This window comes from Folsomia candida, unplaced genomic scaffold (assembly GCF_002217175.1).
Source record: "Folsomia candida strain VU population unplaced genomic scaffold, ASM221717v1 Fcan01_Sc007, whole genome shotgun sequence".
Classification (NCBI taxonomy): Eukaryota; Metazoa; Arthropoda; class Collembola; order Entomobryomorpha; family Isotomidae; genus Folsomia; species Folsomia candida.
In genome coordinates, this window is record NW_019091199.1 from 2,994,431 (window position 1) to 3,012,528 (window position 18,098).

The window sequence follows — 18,098 nt, forward strand, 5'->3', positions numbered from 1 at the left end:
ACAAACTTTTACCCTAAACTTTTACCAACTTTCTCCATGCAATTCCCACGCTATGCAACTTTGCATAGCAGATTTAATGGTTACTTATGATTGATAAGTCTAATTATTTATTATGCCAAATATTATGCCCACCAACTCAATCAGTGTATCAGGTTCAGAGATTATTTTATTGGTCAGCTAAGTATATACTTGTCAGCTTTTTTCACTATCACTTGCTTTGATTTTACAATAATTATATTCATTATATAATACAATTGCCGATCTGTTGGGGCTGTGTGGAGTGAGTAATACATTTGTGTTGCAGTTCTGTAAGGTACAAGGTATGCATGTGTGTATATATTATGTAGGTATATCAATTACATAAATTGTACTTAATTAATTATAATAAAAATATCAGACAGAGAGATAACAATGTGGGCGACTAAATAATAATTAGTGCTATTATTAACGGTAAAAATGTTGTAGAAAACGTGGACACGTTTGCGGATTCTGCGCCGAACCACGAAACAAATGGCGTTAAAAAATTATGTCGCATACAGTGTTTGGTTTTGATGACTAGTAAAGAAATGCCGTTATTTAAAATGACCCACCCTCCGCCGGGTGGAGTGATGAATGACGACTTGAACTTTTGGAACGTACCATGGACATTTAGCGGAAAGACACATATTAGCTTTTCCTGATGATACGTATACAGAATTAACGCACAATTTACAACAAAGTGGAAATTATGTGTACATCGAATAATACATATCAATATTAGTAATGAACGAAATGCAGTAGTAAGTAATACATTTTTCAATATGCAAAACATTTCCATAATATTATCTTTTGGGTGAGATGAGTGAGGTCGCTAAATGTTTCTGATCCGAAACCCATATCGGAATGAGCATATATGAATCGCGTGTGTGTATAACATCACAGAAGCTGTTGCATTATTATAATACAGATACTGAGTTGGGACAGACAGGGGATGTAAATAAGGTACTATTATTCCTGTGTCTTATTCTGTCCAATTATTATATTTTTTAAGGCGAGGCTGTTCATCCTCACTCGTTGATTTGATTATCAATCTTCTACTTCACTGGCAATGACTATATCAGAGTAAACCCCTTTTTGATTCTTGCAGGGACAAAGGGGAGAGAGCTGATCAAGCACTTTATGTATTTCTTTGTGCAAGTGGATGCGTACATATATCCAATCACTGTGTTGTTGCTGTGACGAGTGGGGGTGACGACGACGACGACGACGACGACTCCTTAATTGGTCATCGATTATCATAATGAAGCTGTGGAGTTGATCATTAGCAGTTGGACTGGCTTTGTAAGAGGTGCTCGAGAAATGTATGGCTGGTGTATTGGAAATGCAACACCCAGTGCAACATTTAGAGCTGATGAATCATATCTGTCACATTAAAGAGTGGATTTTTAAATTCAATTCAATTAATTTAACGAATGTATTGCTCACCCGTGACACCCGGAATATCGATATAAAGGTTTCTTATCAAATCGGCATCCCCCTGATTGCGATCCAAATGGAGCAATGCACTCTTTCTTCAAACTGCATGCAACCCAAGGTTTCATAACCTTTATCAAAAATTAAGAATTAAAAATGTTAAACAGATAAGTGTGCATAAAAGTAAATAAATACGGTTTTTAAAGATAGGAACGAGAAGTCGGCCTATTATAATTTACCTTGGACTGCAAATCTTCAGTTTTGCACAACAAAAGTTGTGATGGATCAATCATCTGAAATCCATGAAAAACTGCTTATTGATGTTTTGATACGCGATTTTCATACATGATTTTCGACTAGTGACTCGTAAATATGTAATATTACTAATACTATGACTAGTTAGATATCATAGAGTGACACAATGAGTTGACTAAATCATACCCGATGAAAATAAAAGTTCTCTGCCGTTGTTTCAAAGTATGCAAACATTTTAGGATGTGTTAGCGAAGACGTAGGATGACCTGTAAAGTAAAACGAACAAGAGTTGATCAAATTACACAAGTAAATAAATAATTACTAACGATGAAGCAAAAGTAAATACCAGACGGCCATCCAACAACACCATTGCTTCCACCAGTTTTTGCCAATTCCAAAAATCGGCTGAGATTCAACTTGGTCTGAGCAATAAATCTTCTATCAATATCCAGCCACAAAGAGCATGTGTTTCCTGCATCCATCATTATCTGCGACAACACCAGTTTTAAGAATTAGCGCTTTATTTATCCGGGTACAAATCTAAAATGTATATCGTGCATATCATGATTGTCATATAAAGTATATGTTACCTGTAGAATTAGAGGTCTGTAAGCTCGAAAACTGAGATCCTTGACATGATCCGGATAATCTTCAGTCAGAGTAAAATAATCTCATTAATTCAACTATGATTAACATACGCTTTGTGCATTATAAATTATAACTTTGGCATTTGCTGTAGTGTACGTAGTGTACGACACGGTCTGTGAATTACAATACTTGTGATATACATATCAAAAAACTTTGCGAAAAATTGTCGTCTGTCATTCGAAGAGTTTATCTAGCAAATGTTCATATATTTATGGAATACATATGCAACTAGACGCCCGTCCATCGACGGGCAAAAAAATCCCGTCACCCAAATAAAATAATTTGAGAGAATGCAACATTAGTGAAGTTAGCCTCTCCTTTTCTCTCTTTGCAGAGGAGAGACAAAAGGAGAGGTCAATAGAATTCTCAACCAAGCCACCGACTCAGCGATACACTTGCCTGCTTTATATAGTTTAGATAATTAAATAAATCTTGTTTAAACTGTTTTAAACTTACCCGAAAATGAGAAACGCTTAACGAAACATAACGATGAATTGCAAGACTGTTTTAGGCTCAATGTAAATTCGTCATCTTCTTCAACCCGTGCCTCTGGTTCAATGTTCCAAACAATAATTGGGTTGGCTGGAAGTGCTGATTGGACGTTTGTCAAAAAATCTTCAAACTGAAATAACTGTCCCTTGTTGACCTATTTCAGTGACACACGTTTTATAGCTGGCTACTTAAGTTAATGTCGATATGTGCATATATATGAAGTTTATGTTGGTATGTTACGTACTGCAGTTACAACAAGGATAGGAACGGTTCCATTGTTGTTGCGCACAGATAATTCGGCAGCCTCCAGTCCAAGTTTTTGAGCCTGTGTCGTCTCCTTCCCAGATGGGTCGCGAATGAAGCCCAGGAGGCTGAGATACTTGTCCTCGACATCCAAATGCTTATCTCCTCCCCAACCATCACCAACTCCAACTCCAGCTTGCAAATTCTCCTAACATATATTAAATATTATGGTTGTGAGGTCGCGAACGAAAGTCAGGGAATAACCCTGAATTAAGCCGCTGTATAACCGCACCAATCGGCTTAATTGAGCGTTGTTCTCATTCTGGTGTGTCGTATAAAAATAGTGTAGTATAAAACACTGCTATTTCTTTAAAAAAATAACTCACCTTTAGAGATTCAAATTGTTTGTGCGTCTGAGTAACAATGTCTTGAAGAGTGTGGGGCTGTTTTTGGTTGTAGATTGATAAGACAAAAGACGTCAATGCAACGGAGATGACTAGGCAGAGGAAATGCCTGACTTTGCATTTCAGTTGACCCGTCAACCCGCCCATCCCCCGGTCTTCGTCTTCTAGAAGGTGGAGAGCCTGATACTTCTCCGTTGTTGGTCACGTCGTTGCGACGACTTCTTGTTCTCCTTACTGTTTCCCCACCACCAAAGTTACACACCTTCCACGAAAGACTGAACGAACCGTGCTTCAAACAATACGCCCAATAACACGAATAATTCGATTTCCGTTCATTAAAGTGTATTTGGAATGACAAATGAGTAAACTTGACACTTGACAGCAATCCGCGATGTAAGAAGTAGTCGCAAGACAATTCTTTCATTACTGGAGCACAACCATTGTTGTTTGAGAACTGAAATTTAGAATAAATCACAAACTTAAAATTAACACAACCAATATTTTACAAGTTGTGAACATTTAACACACAATAATAAAGAAACTCCCCTAAAATTATATAATCGTGTACCTAAAAACTCGTTCTCATGCTTGAAAGGAAGTAGCTTTGCCAATACCGACAGTGACTATTTGATGATGAATGAGTCAGTTATCTCGTCTGTGTGTTATCCTCCTTGGTCTGGTACAGATAATGAGCTGCACACCAATTGGAATCAGGAACTATGAGTAATTACAAATTATTTATTTAGTTGCAAAAAAGTGTGTGCCGTCGTGAAGAAGAGAGCGTTGGAAACAGCGGGGTGGTGGTGGATCAATATTCTGTCTCAATCTCACTCGTCTCATCGTCTCATCGTCTCACACTGCCTCCGCCCAATCCGTCTCATTCGTATATTTGTCAATACCCATCCAGTCTCAGGAGGAGGAACGTGAGAAAGCTCAAGGCAACCACCAACCAACCAATATTTGCATACCGTAGGTGACAAGAAAACCTGTCAATATTCTGACGTTTCTTCTGCTGGCCCTGGGATCAATGAATATTGATGACTTGTTTGCAGAGCCACTGTAGAAGAACGTGCCAATTCATGCAATTCTGGAATCAAGAAAATCCCTCGGTCCAAAGAATTCGACGTAGAAAAGCATCAAGTTGAATGCATAAACCATAAGCATCATAGTAAATAAATCATGACAAGAAGGAAAGATTTTTTTCAAAGGTTTCTAAAATCCACTTTATTTTATTCCCATATCTGGACTGAGTTTCACCTTGTATATTTTACATAATACAGCAACATTGAGACGCAAATCTGAATGTGACGGAATTGCGAAATCCGGTTCTTAATCTATTCTATTAAAAAAAACTCTAAATCTTATGCACTCAGTAGTGATTAATTAAGCCAAAAAGTACAAATCCTCCAATAAAGGTTGGTGTACAATCAGAAGGCAAATTATAAGATTATAAGATTTGTAATAGTTAAACGTATATAAAACTATGTAGCTACATATGTATAGCTTCCTGAATACTTTATACCTTTTTAATGTATGAAAGACTGGAGACTTAGGACGACACACATATATTGTTTGAAGTACTCTAAAATTGCATTCATCATTTGACTCAAATTAATTAGAGACTAATGACTAATGATAAACGCCTATTGCTACATATTTTAGATTCTGCTGGAATGGAAGACATGCTGTAAGGAAGATACGAGTACTTGTAAATATATAAATGGTATATGTAAGACTGCAATGCGAATAGCTCATTCGAGTGAATAAATAAAAACCATCAAATGTGGTACGACCGAGAAATATTTCAAGTTTTTGACGGAGAAATGAAAGCTCTCCAATTTTTCAAGAAACCCTTTTTTAAAATTTTGTCTTTGGACGCAATCAATGTAAATATGGAAATGTTTCGCCTCCTCCCTCGCACTCAAGAGTGATTCTGAGGACTTGTAAAACTCTTTGAAATCTGATGGGAGCATTCTTTACCTGATTATTGTCAGTATATATTTAGTAGAATGACACTATCATGTACAGAGAATTGTGAGATTTAAGAGTGGGTTTATACACTTTTTTCCAGAAGGTAATCTAGTGCAGCTACGTTATGGCTAAATTGATTACACAAATAATATTCAGCTAGTACAAGGGCTGTCTTTGAGTGAAGGATTGAAGATCATTATTTAGGTTCCTACATACTTTTAGGTGCAATTTTTTCATGAATTCTTATTTGCTGGGAGCCTAAGGGGAGATTTCGTAGCGGTTGCTGGAAGAGGACCCACCAACTTTAATGAAATCCACGATTGAAATTGTGAAAACTCGGGGGGCGACGAATCCCCCGTAGCCAGGCTGTCCCTTGTGGTACACGCCGATGCTGGAATATATGTGCATCCATATTTATTTATGCACGTAATCAGATGCTACTTATTTAAGAAATTAGAAGCTAAGGTAAATTGCAATACCCTCTGAGCCACACGGGAGGGTTAGGACGCACTTCTTGGAGATCAATGAAGGGGATTGTGGTCTGGGAGACGTCCTGTAAATGGATACACAAGTCAATTGCATTGCCATGATTAACTGGCTCAAGTTTAGTCATATATTTTATCGAGTCAATTACTATTAAATGAATAATACTCAAATGCATAAATTTTATTTAGAAGCCCATGTGATACCTTGTAGCGCGAAGTAGGGCCAAATTGCAAGTACTGGTCATGGGTGGAGTCTGGGGCACTGGGATGTTTGGAGAGCGTGGGGACATCCAGCTCATCCAGAGGCAACAGCTTCCTCCCGTTGTTCGCAGCCTCCGGAGTATTGTCGTTGCTCACCCAGTGCGACGAGCCGATGATCAGCTTCCCAGTCTCTGGATTAATTTGGGTGGCCTACAAATTAGAATAATAAAAAACAACCAGAATTGAATCTCTAATGATATGAACAAAACTATATAAATACGCATGTTTTCACAAGAACAAAAATAAACTCACTTGAACTTCGAGATTTAAGTGTCCTCCAAGAACACGGAATTTTACACCAGTGACGACGTGGTCTTTTGGAACGACGAGGTCGTCCAGATCAAAACTGCGACGCGTGTACTCCAAAACAGTGACCCGTGACTCGTCATACTTATCTAAATTCGGCAGTGCTTTCCATTCTGTTGTCCCATCGGAAATGTCGCCCTCTTTCTCTGCCTCCCCTTGTTCAATCTGTTGTAATTATATGACATGTAATTCGTATGCTTGGGTCAGCGAGCATAAAACCCCATAAGTCAAATTACTATACAAACCTGCAAATGTAGGATCCCTTCTTTCATAACGAACTGCACTCCGGTGACAACTTTGTTGGCTGAAACGTCGGACGTGGCAGGAGAAATGCTAACGTGTCGCACGGTGGTTGGACTTCGGGCATCGTCGCACAAGCAGAAGCAGTTTGAACACTGAATGTTTAAAAATAAATGCATAAAATGTTTAAAACATTTAATTCTACTTTTACTGTCGGTGAACGTATTTTTTCTTACGTGGTATAAAAATCTCCAGTGACTATTTCTCGTTTCGGTGGTTTTGCTGCATTTCTTTGATGCTAAAAATTAGCAAATCATTAAAATTATTTAGAATGTGGGCCGTGTCGTATACGCAACTTACTGCTGCCCAGGGTAGGACCTCTTTTGTACTCAATGTAGTCAAATCGTCGAGGGGCGTCGGCAGGGCAAACGGTGGCGTCAGCAGCAATGTATTTGCACTGCATGACGAAGGAGCATAATTAGTGGTAAAGATTAATATTTATGGATATGTGAATACCTCAATAAGATTGCCAGTGCAGACTCTGTGGTGAAAACAAGATTCATCATCAGGGTACGCACACCGGGCTTTAATGAAGGCATAGTCGGCACAACCTTGTTTGCATGATCCACTCGTGTGCATCTTGTTCTCATTCTCAATATAGCCCTGGAGTCGTTATATACCATTCAATTTCATGTTATTTGATATGATATTAGTTAATAAATACATAAATGTTTATGTACTTGAAGCAACTCTTTGAACTCTGCGTAGTTGACGCCAGCCTGGTATTTGATGGGGTCGCATTTCCAATAGCCAGACGATGCTGTGGCCATGACTTCTTTTGCAATCATGGTCTTCTCATCGGTTCTTTGAAGAAGGGCTTCCTTGCTCTCCACCACTTGATTCTTCACTTCAGCTACAAAGTGACAAACCAGAGGCATTAATTTTGTACAATACGCATGACATCATCAGAGGAGGCCAGTTAAGTACATAATTCAAGTAGGACTTACTCCCATTGATGGCAAATTTCAGCATCCAGGCAAAGTTCAGCAGCGTGTACTCCTTGATGTCAAATGCGGCCAAGGTCTCATAAAATCCGTACACGATCCGCTGTGGCGTTTTCCCATTCCAGAGACACCAGTACGACTGCCGAAGAGCTTCCTACATACCGAAACATGAATGTTTATGCAAATTCATATCTCAATCAAGTTTCTAAGTACGTCTGAAATACGTACTTCGATTTGATCGCTGAGAATGTGGAAGGCGTCTCGTTCACGTCGTGTCCTCGAAATTGCGGCAGTGTGGACGTTTTCAATCAGATATTTCAGCGTGATTGTTCCCTTCTCGTCCGTGTTGTACAAGGGCTTGAGGATGAGTTCCGTGAGGGAGTTGATGTCAAAGTCATAACCGGAGCCAGGCAAGAATGCTTCCGGCATTTCCTGCATAGATAGTTGACAAATTATTCAAATTCATTTTAATAAGTCGTAATGTTTAAATTTCTTACGGGAAATATTTTAAAATGTCCATACAAGATGTCCACAGGAGAAGTGAGGAGAGCAATTTCCGACCACTTTTCCCTCCAAGTGCGAGTAGTGCTGGGGATTAAATGTGTGTGATTAAATATTCGCATTAGCTGATGGCAATATGGATATCAACCCCGTGAATTAATGACCTTACTTTTTAACCTTTCCCAAGGATTTTAGTGCTTCATCGTACTCATACACGGTCAATTCTCGCTCCACTCGGCTGATGGTGTCCGGAATTCTGGAGACAATTGCTGACAAGTCCTTCAGTACTTGACCCAGAGGTTTGTTAGGATCCGACTCCAAGCCCTAAATTAGATTTAACCAAATAATTTTTATGCAGGTAAATATTTTTGTCTCATAAATCGCACGTCATTATTATTTATGAATTCATAGATTCAAGATATGATTTACGATCTTGACGGTGACAAGTGAATTACCTGCAGTTTACGCCACGCACTCTCCACCTCGTGAATGACTTGGTCTCGAACATCTTCGACCAAAACTCCACTGACGCATGCAACTCCACAGAGCGAGATAAATGCAAATATCGCAAATATTCGCATCATTCTGCTAATTCCGGGTATTATCGGTCAATACTTTCTGTCTCTGTTGTGGGGTGAATAATTTACCACTTGAGTTGAATTCCTCTATTGTCGTAGACGTTACTTTGTGCGAAGGGAGGCTTGTGTTTATTCAGTCGATTGTTGTTTTATTATTGTTCGCTAATAAATAAAACACACTTATTGTGAGGAAACCACTTCTCGACTGTGTATACAACAAGTACGTACTATTGTAAAAGTACAATGCAAACCGAAAATGCTAACGTGAATGAATGAATTGAGTAACGGTGAATCGCGTACTTACTTATGTACTTGCATACATGATACTCGTTTAATCCAACCTAGTAGCGAAATATTTTCCTTTGTTTTAACCAGTCAGAGATGAATAGAATTATAGTTTGTCTTTCCGTAGTGGAGTGGATCTGGATTATTCTTACAAATATTTTGTCTCTACAACTCTGTCAACTGCACTTCCCAGTTAATCCCACGACATGCGAGAAAGAGTATGTACTTATGAAGTGGTGATAAAAGTGGGCAAATAATATTTATGCGATCTAGTTTGTCCACCAGCAGAATAAATATTTTCATTCAGCGTGTAATTTGCGATTTCTACACGACGACGAGTCCGTTCGTTTCTTGGTCTGTAAAATTTAACAACTTTGCTTAATGATCAAAGTTGTTGACGAATTCTTCTCTTGTACGGAGTCACATTTCACTCACTCGGACTGAAATTATTCCATGTCATCATATGACACCAAAAAGGAATTCTTGTCGCTTTTATAAATTGCACAATTTGACTCTGCTCTGCGTGTTTAGCAAATACGACGTGCTATGTATGCTGTGGTTGATGAGTTAAACCTCAATTTTGTGATGGCTACGTTATTCCTTCATGTAATATTATTATGATTGAGGTTATTATTCTGCATTGCACAGAGACACATGCACACGAGAGGGTGAATATTCCTATTCGTCGTCCAGCCACGAAACCTACCTCGACGATTTAGCCGAAGGGCTGACTTTGTAACAATCAACGTGAATCGTAGGAAGATCGTAGGAGGATTAGGTATGTAGGTAGCTTAACAAATGAGGAGAAGGGCTTAGCAAAAAAGAAGCTGGACGTGACTTGGTAAGGTTTCCTTGCTAATGGGCGAATGATTAGGAAGGTACATAGTTCAAGGATCCCGAAAAGGTGAATTATGTAGACTGCCCTTTTTCCAGTGTTAATAAGTCTCAACTATGTTTCACTTGTATTATTGCTGACTATGTACTCTTATCACTGCAGTGGTTGGGTTGGTATAGTATTTATTGTGTCATTTGCATTTGACTACTGCAGTGCTTTCATTACCAAGAAGAACAAGAAGTGCGAGGCGAGGGTAGGACACACGGAAACGAAACATTCCCACATTCCAATTCCAGCTTCGGAGAACTGCATATTTAGGTTTGGCCTCCTCGGCGTTCCAGCTTGAGCAAATGTTGAGTATGGACGGAATCGTATTTATATGAGATTGCAAATATGCATGCCCCTGTGTATTGCATTTAGATACAGCTCTGTGATTGCAGGAGAATGGCGAAAAATATCCTCTACTTCATTATGCTGATGACAACTCTAAGGTACGCACATGCAAATACATAAATATGGAGATTGATGAAATGCATAAGAACATGACGAATTGATTTTATTATGAAAGCGTTGAGCATTTAAAAAGATATTGCAAACTTATTATCACAACACAATTATTTAGAAGATCACAACGACGACGTGACCATGTTGACATATAAATTTTGTGAGTTAATAGTTTCGTAGGTATGAGGTCGTGTTGTTGTCCAGTATTGAATTAGTTGCAGGGGCTTGTTTCTCCGTTTTTTTGTATCCTATTCCGTCACGAAAACGACAATAAATAAAAATTACAAGGATTGCAAAAAGTAAAATGCAAATAATGTAGAAAGTTATGAGGCCGCTGCTGGATCGCTTCCAATAATCCATCCCTAGCACGCCCTATAGAATTCATACGTAACAATTATTAATTATTCCTCAAAACCACGGTGTCATTATTACCAAAGCGATCAGGAAGCCCAACACGACAGCCTTTTCTCTTGTGGTCAAACCATCCCGCTCGTCCCCTGTGTAGTTTAGGGACATGGTCATGGTCATAAACTGTGTCCATTTAGGCGGGGGTCTAGAAATTGATGCCATCTCTTCACCCTTCTCAGACTTAATCTGGCAACGGGAATTTTTGATTTTTTTAGCTCACGTGTAGCATTGACCTCTGAATTAATTAATTGATTTGTATATACCACAAGACGAGCCGGAGTATCGGACGAATCCACGTAGTAGATTTCACCGTCTATGACATTGTGAATGTCCACGCGTGAACTCTCCACGGATTCAAGCACTGTGAAGAAGGCGATGAAAGTGTTGGAGTCGGGCTCCATTATGTGAAACGACTTCCGGTCCTATTGCCGTCAAAAGTAGGGATTATCAAATTACAAATAATTTCTCACTGTTCCTTTTCAAATTGTAGAAAATGTAAATTGTAATTGGAGTGATGGAATGAGACCTTTGAGAAGTCGACAGTGAGCAGTTTTTCATTCTTGCTATTGAGCAGAGTGAACTGTCTTTGGTCCTGAACTTGTTCTTCCGCCCCGTTCTCGTCCCCCCGTCGCTGCATGTCTGTCCGGAAACTGGGCCCCCTGGGACAAGAGATTTCTATCCTCTGGGACAAGTCCGACCCTGAAAGTCACACATAGTCGCGCACGCATTACGTATGTATATTACTAACCTATGAATGCATTATTGTGACTCGGTGAGAGGTCATACCGCAGAGGTCAAGGTTGAGGGTGGTGATTTTTGACAGCCAGGGGTAACTGTGAGCAATTGTGTGTCCGAGTTGGCCGAGTGGGGCTCCTGCGACTGGGGTGGAGGCAAACCCCTCAATCTCCACATCTGACAAACTCTGAAGGCTTTCAACTTCTACCCGATCCATTGTTTCGGCCTAGTGCCTACAGTAGTCAAGGAAAATGTCACCCCAATCCTTCTCATGTCCTCACTTTCGACTTTAAAGTCTTAACTTGGTCTGACTCTGTTTATTTCACGCGAACTAGAGCAGGAGCTTAGAAGAAAAGGTTCCAAAAAGTAGCTTGTTTCCAGCGGGGCTTGTTCTTCAGAAAAGGATCGATATCTTCCCGTCCGTCGACTCGTCGTCTCGTAAGATATGCACTCGTTCCTCTCCACCAAGAAAACCCGGAATGGTGATGCCTCCTGATGCCACCACTGCTACTTTGCAGATTTGAGTTCCATACGCTTCCTTTGGAGAAAGCAGCCAAAGAAAGGAGTCGTCATTACCGTCTTGCCATATGAAAATATGAAATCTTGTTACACAAGAAATAAGATGTACGACTTGCATAGGTTCAGATAATTTATTACCAAACGAACACTTATTTGTTGATACTTTGCAAATGGACACCACGTGAATTTTCAATATCAAACTCTACTCAAGTGTACACTACTAATTAAACAGTACGACAGACACATTGACGTATTCTCCTTACTTACATATCTGCTAAATGCGTAGTCCAGTAACTGTCAGGTTTATGTACGTATTTATTTTGGTTATTATGTTACGAACTATAATTGTGGCGCATTATCCGACATTTGCCTCTAATATTTATTGGATGATGATTGACTAACATACAATTCTACTAACGTATTATTCGATATATAAGAAATCGCTAGAACGACTAGAGAACAGATAAGAACGGGTGGGAAATGACATTGACAAGCGCAATTATCCCGTGATACAAGGTGATAACAAGCGATAATTGGTAAATAATTAGACCTGGAAAACTTCCTCTTAAACACTTTTAACTATTTATAATATGCACTAAACAACGACATGCACATGCAGATGCACTTTAAACTAACTTCATAATAAAGAAACCAGATAGACCCAATTTTACAGACATAGTTTGTAAGGCTTTAAAATTAAAATTACTATGATTTTTTTTAGCTGAGGTAATAAATAAGATATAGAAAATTTCAATTTAATTCTACTTACAAGGGAACCTTAAGTACTGTCACCTCTCGATTTCCTTTCTTAATTGATGGATAATTTAGTGAAACTAAAACTTTGTCATAGAACATTATACGGTGCAAAATCACGTCTTTGCAAAATATTTGGCGAGAACTGCTCCAAACTTGTCATTTTTCAAATGCTTTTAACATAGACAACAGCCTTAGGAACTACGAAATGATGTTTATACATTACATACCTGTCAGTAATTTTATGCTGATCACCAATATGTAAAAAAACGATGCAAACATTTGTCATTTTTTCAAATTGTCAAAATCTGCAAACGTTTTTTAAATTTAAATTTCGCCGTTGTTTGAAATTTCAACAAAATTTAAGTGCTAAACTTCTTTAAGGCGTTACAAAAGTTTTCAAAAAATGATTTTTTCCTTACTGCAATACAATGGCCGAAAATTTCCAATTTTTCATGGAAAAAGATAACATGACCAATGCCAGTCTAGTTAACGCATTCTTCAAAATTGTTGGCTATATTTATTTTTAAAAATTGTAAAAAATTCTGGAAATTTGTATCGTCAGTTTTTAACATATTCAACAAAATAACTTTTCGAAAAATGACAAGTTTGGAGCAGCTCTCACCAAATATTTCACGAAGATGTGATTTTGCACCGTATGTTCTATGACAAAGTTTTAGTTTCACTAAATTATCCGTCAATTAAGAAAGGAAATCGAGAGGTGACAGTACCTAAGGTTCCCTTATTAGTTGTCGAATTTTTTTAAAATAAAAAATCACATCAATTTTATAGAATAGAATATACGAGTTCCTGCTCTCCAGTATTATTTAATTCTTGAACTACTTACATACTTTAAATTCACGACACTAGTTAAGATACATATTCCACGCACAGATTCGTAGTGACAAGAATAAAAAGTCTATTATTTTTTATCCGTTTACTTTTATTCACTTTGCATCATCGTCGTATCTTTCATGGTAGAAAGCAATGGTTGATCGACTATGTATTATTTTCGGAAGACTTGGTTTCGCTCTTTTTCCTCCTCCCCCTTCTCTCCATCTTCGTTTTCGCATCCTTTGTGGGAGGAGGAGGGGAAAGAGTTTCGTTGCGTGGAAGACGTGTTGGAAGACATTTTATCATCATGGTTTGCATTTTTTTACTCTTTCTCTTTTTGTCGCATTTGTAACTTTATGTTATGGAAGACTTTATACATAATGTTCAACACGTGGTGAGATAACTACATAGATATTTACTCGTCCATATTTAAATACGTATTATTATGGAGTACATAATTCTGGCTTCTGATAATTCCTTTTGTGGTTGTGAAAAATCTAGAATCACGAAAATTTGAAATTTTCGATATTATGAAAAATAAAACCATCAACATTTTTTACTGATACGATTAATTAATTAAGTACAGTTAATTAGTTAGTTAAATACACATACTGGTACGTTTTTGGTACTAATAAATTCCATTAAACGAGTACAGAGAGCCAATAAATTTAGTTTCATACTTACACAATATTATTATTATTCTGGCATTAAGGCTGCAATTATGGAAGACTTGTTGAATACATGGTTTTTTAGAATGTGAATTAATTGCCTCCGAGGATTATAGACTTGCTCATCGTCAGTTGAACTTCTGTGCCATCATCACGGACATGCTATCGTTACTTATTTATTGTACATGAAGTAGAGAAATAAATGCATTGTTTATCAAGAAGTTGCAGTACGTTTTGTTTTGTTTTGAATGCTGGAAATGGGGATATTTGGCCGTGAAGTGTTGCAGGAGGGGTGTGAGACAACGAGACAGGGGGATGAGGTTTTTGAAGAGTCAGTCGTTTAATGACTGGGAAAAATTTTGTTCATCAAGAGGTAAAAAGAGAAAACTTGTTACACGTTTGCGGGTGAACTTCCGAGTGGGCAAGAGAGTATTTTGGCATGGACGAGGAAGCCCAACACCCCACCTCCGCCCAATACGAGGACCAGCAGGACCAAAAAGACCGTCACCATCCCTGATGACTCGAGATCCGCTGGGTCTTGGCAGTAGCACAAGGGTTCCTCAAAGTTGGGATCACATGGGATGGTTTGACCCTCCATCAAGCAGTCCGTCCCCGATACGCAGCTCCCATTCGACCCCGTCACGTTTTCGAAAATCGCTTCGGGAAAACAGCGGGAGCCCTTCGCCCATAGACACGAGTCGTTCACTCGCTCGTACAGAATCCCATCCTTCTCAGGCCCACAAACGCACTGTTGGAAAATATGTAATTTTTGAATTATGTATACACTTTTATAAATTCAATGTGTAGTAATATGTAGAGTGGAAATACATAAAACTGTATAGATTTTTAAAATCTATTCCTCAAAACCATTTAAAAAAATCTTGTAAACTTTGTCATGAAAGGATGGAAAGATAATATGCAATAAGCCTAATGTAATAATATTTATGATACAACTATTCTATTAATCTTCCGACTCCTCTGCTGGATAGGTTCTTGGGCGTGTTAGGTTTCTTAGGATTAGTTTATGATTTTGCATCCGCTGTGAAGTTGTTGGGCGGAGTACTTTTTTCCAAATTTTAGATTTCGGCATTTCTTTTCCTCTTGTTTGGCGAATCCTGAAACGTTAAATCTTAGAGGATGCATTACCTGTTGGATGTCGCGGTCGCAGACGAGCTGGTCGTGTGGCGAACATAGGAAACGGTCAGATGCGAGTAACCTCTTGATCCCCCGAATAATGGGTCCGGCCTTCTCCGACCCCGACCTCTCAAGGACCTTTAACCAATTAAGGAACCTTATGTGTAAAATTATATGTAAAATTCTAATATGTAAAATATGTAAAATTTTAATAAAATATTCGAGCCCAGCAAAAATCAGTACCTCCACAACTTCGTCCCTCTCAGCCTGATCTTTTGCGGAGCAGGAGTCATTAAATTGGAGGACGCTGATGTCGCTCAACTTGGAAATGCACTTTTTCAACTCGTCAATCAGATTGGTGAACGATCCATCCGGACATGGCTTTTGGCAATGACAGTTTTCACTCATCACGGGCGACACACACCGCCGGCCAGTAAGGTCACCTACACATTTTGCCCCATTTATGCAATGGATGACCGCCGCACCACGTGAGACCAAATGGCTGGGGGAATAGCAGCGTGACATTTCGTCCAGTTTGCAGGACCCAGCTTCTCTCACCACGTCGTAGGTCACGTCATGTCGGTGACCCGTGTAGCAGATGCATTTCATGGAGACAGAGTCACAAGCCAAACCGCGTGAATAGTCGCAACTTTGCTTTCCCGACTTTGTAATTTCCTGTGCTTTTGACTCAAGGTCAGCGAAGAGCTGTTCGTTCGGACTCTGTGTCACTTTTGCGACAAGATCAGTCAACTCATGGCGAGCTTTCTCCATGAGCACAGAGTCACAGACCTGACCATAACTTAGCTGCTGTAACTTGTTCACTTGCCAGAGCAAGTTTTCCACGTGGGAGGAGACCAGTCTCTGCAGCTTTATCCGATGGTCAGAGTCATTTCCGGTTTGAAAGAGGGCCAAAATCTCCCTATAATTACTGTCACCAGCCACGAGGAGAGGTCCCCCAAAGGACGACGATGAGGCCACTATCAACAGCACCAAGAAAATGAATGCTTTGCACGAAAAGGTTACAAACGCGTGGAGCCGCACTTTGCACTGAACAGCGGAGGAATCACGTTTTGAATTTTGACCTCTGTGTTGAAAGCCTGCTCGTGTAATAATTTGGTTGACCTTTTGCTGTCTCTGTTGATGGCACTGGTGCAGGTGCGGGTGCGAGTGGTGGTTGAGAGCCATCTTCTAATTGGGACAATCATCTAATCCAACGGAATTTGAAGGGTATTTTAATGCAAATGATGAAGGGGGCTGATTACAAGGAGGAGGAGGAGGAGGAGGAGAGTGCAGAAGGAAAGAGAGTGAGTGCAAGTGGGAAATAAAATCGAGGCTGTTGGAGAGAGTGCGAGACAGAAAGTGAGCGAGGGATGCTGTGCAGAGTGAAAGTGGGAGCGAGTGGCGGAGAAAGTAATTCCCAAATCGGATCGATAGTTGTGAGTTTGGAAATTTGGGTCAGACGGGCATGTGCCTCAGCCAGGAGAGGAGAGGAACAAGGACCAGTTAGCATAGCCTGGTTGGTGGGTACATAGTAGTACAGAGTTGTAAGTGTAATAAGAAGCCCAGCCAGAGACATATTGCTCCGAATGTATTTGCATCAATATTGTCCGGGGAAAGTAGTAGAGAAAGTTTACAAAAGTTTGAAAATGAATTCTGAATGACAACTTGTTGGGAAATTTTGCCAGCCTCCACACACTTTTTTTTGGAGAATGGGGCATAAAAATATGCATTTTATTCAAACAGACGGTTCTTTAACAGACCGGATCGGACGATATTCGTTCCCTTACATTTGTGAACACAAGTCATCCAAATACAAATTTTCAGTTGAAATAATGTAGCGGATTAAATGAAATGTGAGGACTGAGGAATATGGAGCGTGAATGGTGGGGGTAGGAGGGAGGCTTGTGGGGCAAAATTACGGTGGTAGTGAAAGGAGGTATGGATAGACTGTGATGATGGGGTCGTGGAATGAATGGGTCTCTGTCTCCCTGATCTCGGGCCAAGAGGACCAAGAATCTTATTATTACTTTAAGATCCAAGTTGTGACTTGTGTGTATCCGCTGCCTCCGACTAGTCAGAGTCTCATTGTAATATTATTGCCTGTATCTTGCACAAAGTTGGATAGTTATAATAATCCTCGGGCAGGCTGATACCCGGGTTCTTTGTCTAACTCCTCCCCACCACCGATTATAGATCATTTACCAATAAAATCCTCTCAACTCTCGACAACTTTTGCCCTTTCACCCGCTCCACTCTTTCCCTCTCTCTCTTATCCTCTCAAATGTTTCAGCATCCTGTCAAATCGCTTAGCACGACCATGAAATAATGTTCCGCGATGGGTGATGAAGGATATAATAATGGTGTGGTGGGTGGCTGCAAGGATTGGGCAAAGTGTCAATCCGCCTTAGAAAAAGTTGCCAAAAGAGCTGGAATTACTTATTACTCTGACCGTAAAGAAAGCCCACGACCACCCGAGCAATGGGATGATAACGGGAGGGATTATATGCGATATGAGAGACTTGTGTTCGACTTGTGTCCGTATGAACCTACGCGTGTCGGGGGCGAGCTCTTTATCAGAAAATT

General features: G+C 39.5%; 3 protein-coding genes across 4 annotated transcripts; all 3 read right to left on the reverse strand.

The window, feature by feature from the left end:
* Nucleotides 1-146: 146 nt before the first annotated feature.
* LOC110852521 lies at nt 147-4,304 on the reverse strand. Its single transcript, XM_022100620.2, has 10 exons — nt 4,063-4,304; nt 3,477-3,948; nt 3,092-3,298; nt 2,812-3,001; nt 2,298-2,356; nt 2,054-2,195; nt 1,894-1,973; nt 1,692-1,745; nt 1,465-1,583; nt 147-1,401 (listed from the first exon to the last, which is right to left on the reverse strand). Exons 2-10 carry the CDS (start codon nt 3,639-3,641, stop codon nt 1,275-1,277), a joined length of 1,143 nt encoding a protein of 380 aa, XP_021956312.1. The 5' UTR covers nt 3,642-3,948; nt 4,063-4,304; the 3' UTR covers nt 147-1,274.
* A 386-nt stretch (nt 4,305-4,690) lies between these two features.
* LOC110852099 lies at nt 4,691-10,062 on the reverse strand. Of its 2 annotated transcripts, none has more exons than XM_022100078.2 (15): nt 9,145-10,062; nt 8,718-8,886; nt 8,432-8,586; nt 8,259-8,349; nt 7,990-8,193; nt 7,765-7,915; nt 7,498-7,670; nt 7,274-7,420; nt 7,118-7,214; nt 6,994-7,055; nt 6,763-6,912; nt 6,464-6,682; nt 6,155-6,361; nt 5,945-6,018; nt 4,691-5,856 (listed from the first exon to the last, which is right to left on the reverse strand). In XM_022100078.2, exons 2-15 carry the CDS (start codon nt 8,844-8,846, stop codon nt 5,724-5,726), a joined length of 1,992 nt encoding a protein of 663 aa, XP_021955770.1. In that variant the 5' UTR covers nt 8,847-8,886; nt 9,145-10,062; the 3' UTR covers nt 4,691-5,723. The 2 variants fall into 2 exon arrangements, with proteins under 2 accessions (XP_021955770.1, XP_021955768.1); XM_022100076.2 differs by having other exon boundaries at nt 8,718-9,002.
* A 437-nt stretch (nt 10,063-10,499) lies between these two features.
* On the reverse strand, nt 10,500-16,586 carry LOC110852480. The gene is made up of 7 exons (XM_022100567.2): nt 15,759-16,586; nt 15,528-15,653; nt 11,659-15,129; nt 11,399-11,571; nt 11,136-11,294; nt 10,897-11,058; nt 10,500-10,836 (listed from the first exon to the last, which is right to left on the reverse strand). Exons 3-7 carry the CDS (start codon nt 11,822-11,824, stop codon nt 10,630-10,632), a joined length of 867 nt encoding a protein of 288 aa, XP_021956259.1. The 5' UTR covers nt 11,825-15,129; nt 15,528-15,653; nt 15,759-16,586; the 3' UTR covers nt 10,500-10,629.
* Between the last annotated feature and the right edge of the window lie 1,512 nt (nt 16,587-18,098).